At 49.8% G+C, this 3,852-nt stretch overlaps 1 protein-coding gene across 1 annotated transcript; it reads right to left on the reverse strand.

The window, feature by feature from the left end:
- Nucleotides 1-226: 226 nt before the first annotated feature.
- LOC119368577 (endo-1,4-beta-xylanase 5-like) lies at nt 227-3,646 on the reverse strand. Its single transcript, XM_037633798.1, has 4 exons — nt 3,538-3,646; nt 3,372-3,418; nt 1,896-2,118; nt 227-1,783 (listed from the first exon to the last, which is right to left on the reverse strand). The coding sequence occupies exons 1-4, from the start codon at nt 3,584-3,586 to the stop codon at nt 378-380; spliced, it is 1,725 nt and encodes a 574-aa protein (XP_037489695.1). The 5' UTR covers nt 3,587-3,646; the 3' UTR covers nt 227-377.
- Nucleotides 3,647-3,852: the final 206 nt, after the last annotated feature.

The raw sequence follows: 3,852 nt of genomic DNA on the forward strand, positions 1-3,852 counted from the left end.
TGTACAAGCCCGCGTTCGATGACATCCGGGGTTCAAACCGCGAGGTCCGGATGTATGCGTGTGGTTTGAAGATCGGCGTTGGAGATGCCCTAAGTAAACGATTTTATATTTTTTTTACAAATGAAGTAGGTTTTTATGTATATATGCAACGCTTCAATATTCATGGCCACAGGATACGACATTGTCTAAAACTCGGTTCGACGACAATTCATTGCCTTTTTGCTGCTTGACGTGCTGAGGGTAGCAAGAAGAGGCAGGATAAGAACACAAAATCTTATCAGAGACGGGCTGCAGTGGTGCATGCCACTATCTCCCTCTAACAATTCTTCTAAAGAATTAGACAGCTACGTATTGCGTATGTGTCTGAATTCTGATCCCTACACCTTGATGTCTATGGCATGCTCCAACGCAGACGATGACGCGTCCACCGTCAAAGTGTGCGCGGTGGCCGACTCCAGCGACGGGTGAGTCACCGTGAACGTGTACTCGCCATGAACGAGGTTCAGCTCAGCCACGCCATTGGCGTCCGTGGTGGCGGCCACGGGGTGCGTCTTCCACTCGGCGATGAGCTTGTCGACGACGTTGCCGGTTGGGAGGTTCGTGAAGTTGTTGTCCGTGAGGCACATGACCCAGCAGCCGTGCTTATGCCAGGCCGCCCAGAGCACCATGCCCTCCACATTGGGGTGGCCGTAGCCTTCCCGCAGCACGTCCTCCAGGTACTCCACCTGGTACGGCCCCGTCTTGGGCGAGACGTCGATCTCGGTGAGCCAGATGGGGACCTTGAGCTGCGCGAGCATGTCCAGCGTCGCCCTCATGTAAGGGATGTTGGGCGTCTCGAAGTGGCTCTCCAGCCCGACGGCGAGCTTGATGCCGGCGTTGCCGGGGTAGGAGCGGATCTGCTCCATCTTGGCGGCGTACTTGCTGGCCATGGCGGTCAGGTCCATGGCCCACTCCAGCGTGCCGTACTCGTTCATGAACAGCGTCGCGTTCGCGTCCATCTTGGCCACCTGCCCGTACACCTCCGCCGACACGTTGGCGCCCAGCCGGCCCTCGTAGAACTGCCCGTGGAGGTTCTCGTTCACCACGTCCCACGCGATCACCTTGCCGGCGTACCGCGTCACCACGGAGCTCAGCCGCTTCTGCATGGCCGCCTTGAGCTCCTCGACGCCCAGCGGGTTCACCCACGCCATCTGCGTGTTGTTGGTGTCCCAGAACACGTTGTGCCCGCGCACCTTGATGCCGTGCCTCTGGGCCAGCGCCAGCATCGCGTCCGGCACGCTGTAGTTCTCCTGGCCCCGCTTCCACTCCGTGCTGTACCACTTCATCGCGTTCTCGAAGCTGGCCACGGTGAACCGCGACGTGAACCACTTCTCGTAGTCCGGGATGTTCAGGATCTCCGCCGTCATGGCGTTGCCCAGCGGGAACCCGGGCCGGAGGAGCTTCAAGCTCAGCTCCGCGTTCGCCAGCGGGGCGCCGTCGGCGCCCCGGGCGACCACCTTCACGGCGCTCTTGCGGGCCTTGGCGGCCGACAGACTGGTGTGGTTCTTCCACTCGGCGAAGGTGAAGGGCTGCAGGGACACGCTGTCCACCAGAATGTCCACCGTAGCACCATCCGCCTCGAAGAAGAACTCGGCTGGCCCGGATGAGTAAGCGGTCATGCCGCCCTTGAGCATGCTCCAGCAGCCGGCCTTGGCCACGACGGCGCCGCCACCGATGTACGCGCCGTTGGGAGCCTTGAAGATCGCCTTCACCACCGCCGTGCCGGACGAAACCTGCAACCATGCTGCATATATATGCGTGCATGGAGCCATCCATATTCAGAACTGAAGATATATATGGAGTAGTACTTTCTGTTGTGAGTGATAACCAGTTATTAATAAAAGGATTGTACGTACCTGAGAGGGAGTAGTGGTGGTTGGTCTTCAAGTGGATCTTCTGATAGACGCCACGCGACGGCTGGCCCTTGTTCTTGGCGTCGGCGAACTTGTTGCCGGACTGCGAGCTGTTCACGGCGGCCTTCACGCCGGGCGGCACCAGCCAGCCCATCAGCCCGCTGTCGAACTCGCTGTTCTGCAAAATGCCGCCTTTGTACAGAGATCTCATCGGGCTGCTCAAGCACTGGATAACACAGAAACAGGCACAAGATTAATCCTCATCCTGATGTGATTAATCCTAGACATCCAGCGCTAGCTGCAATTCTTTCCTTTTTTGGGGGGCAATTCAGTATTCCCTTTCAAGATCTTCTAGGCTAAGATCTTGTACACTAAATTCAGCATTTACTTGATATGATATTTTCATCACTTTTGGAAATCAGTAGTTTCAGTTTCTGAAAGGCTTTAGACATATGCCAAATCAAACATTTTATGGCAATTAATATTGATGCGAGCATGATAAAATTTAGTTGCGAGCACATCAATTTCCTCGCAAAAAATGAACTGGAGCGGACTTGTCTTGCTCGTCAACTAAATTTCTCATCCTCCGCGAACACAACTTGTCATGAAAAAGTTCGTTTTCCCATGCCTAAAAATCTAACGTTGGCTGGATACACGGGTCCTTCAGTTTTCATCGGTTTTGGAAATCAGTGGTTTCAGCTTTGATGCAGGAAGATCATGTTCCAGACGGGCTTGAACTTGTTGTAACGGCTTGTATATATGCATCTGTTAGCTCATTTAACTTTTAAGAAAGAGTAACATCGGGCAATGAATAGGAATTTCCCATGTGTTCCGCATGCAAAGAGAGTTCCATATTCCATCTACTCCATATATACTGCTACTGGCTCAAAATAAACATTCCGCAGAAAAAGAAGAAAAAGGAGATTTGGTCATATCTTCTACTCTATTAGGTAATATCATGAACGGGTATTGCAAATTTACAATGAACTATGGTAATAATTTAGTATTAGAAAGAAAATATGGCTCATGATCTGGTATGGTGTTTTCTTAGTTTACGGCTTCCGTCCATTTCTACAAACAAGTCTATAGGTTGAACTACAGTGACTCCAGTACATACGATATATGAATGTTGGTCGAGAACGTCGGTAACCTATAGGGTTTTAATACAATGTACTTCCATGCTACTACAAATGTTTACCGTCACCGCATCAATCATTTTCATTCATTTAATTTGCTTGTACGTAAAAATAATACATTTCGAGGTTGGTATATTCTGTAAGGCATGCTTTACATTTCAGTTGTAAAAAATGTCAGCAAATTTCTGTTTTGTCTATGAAATCACCTTTCTCAGCTGATTTATTTTGTCTTTTGTCATGCCAAACGAAATGACTTAAAAGAAGGAAAACAAATCCAATATCTTTCTTTGGAGTAACGAATCCAATTCAATATCCATTTGGGCAGAGGAAAGCTATTACTTGCCTCGAGGCTCGCCGTATGATCGTAGGGAACCGACTGGACCATCCACCCTACATACATGAACATCAAATGGGAAAACAGATTAATGATCCTCCGCATAAACCCCAAGAACCTTCTCGGAATCGGAATTACAAATTGGAATGCGCAAGATAAAGTGGAGAAATCTAACCTTCAAACAGGGAAATGGATAGCAGACAGATGAATATTAATCTCCCCATGGCGACCACCAGTGTACTCCAGAAAGATGAATATTACGTATGTTCCTTCTTCTACTGAACTGGAGAGATGGTTCAGTTGATGGAGATGGCGAGGTGAATATATATAGGCAAAGGGTAACTGATTTGTTCTTGAGAAGAACAAGGTGGCGTGTTTGCTAGCTTCTCAGATCCTTGACTCAACCGAAAGACAAGGCAGGAGGAGCAACAGCAGTGCATTATCTGTGGATGCAGTTAAATCTTGCTATTTATGGCCTTGTTAATTACCC

Source organism: Triticum dicoccoides, chromosome 2B (assembly GCF_002162155.2).
Source record: "Triticum dicoccoides isolate Atlit2015 ecotype Zavitan chromosome 2B, WEW_v2.0, whole genome shotgun sequence".
In the NCBI taxonomy this organism is placed as follows: domain Eukaryota; kingdom Viridiplantae; phylum Streptophyta; class Magnoliopsida; order Poales; family Poaceae; genus Triticum; species Triticum dicoccoides.

What these genes read in the sequence shown, in the direction of transcription:
- LOC119368577 (XM_037633798.1), bottom strand. Translation starts at nt 3,586, where the DNA reads ATGGGGAGATTAATATTCATCTGTCTGCTATCCATTTCCCTGTTTGAA. An exon ending in ATCATACGGCGAGCCTCGAG is followed by an intron (nt 2,119 to 3,371) that starts GCAAGTAATAGC and finishes TGTGTTATCCAG; the next exon opens with TGCTTGAGCAGCCCGATGAG. An exon ending in CCACCACTACTCCCTCTCAG is followed by an intron (nt 1,784 to 1,895) that starts GTACGTACAATC and finishes ATATATATGCAG; the next exon opens with CATGGTTGCAGGTTTCGTCC.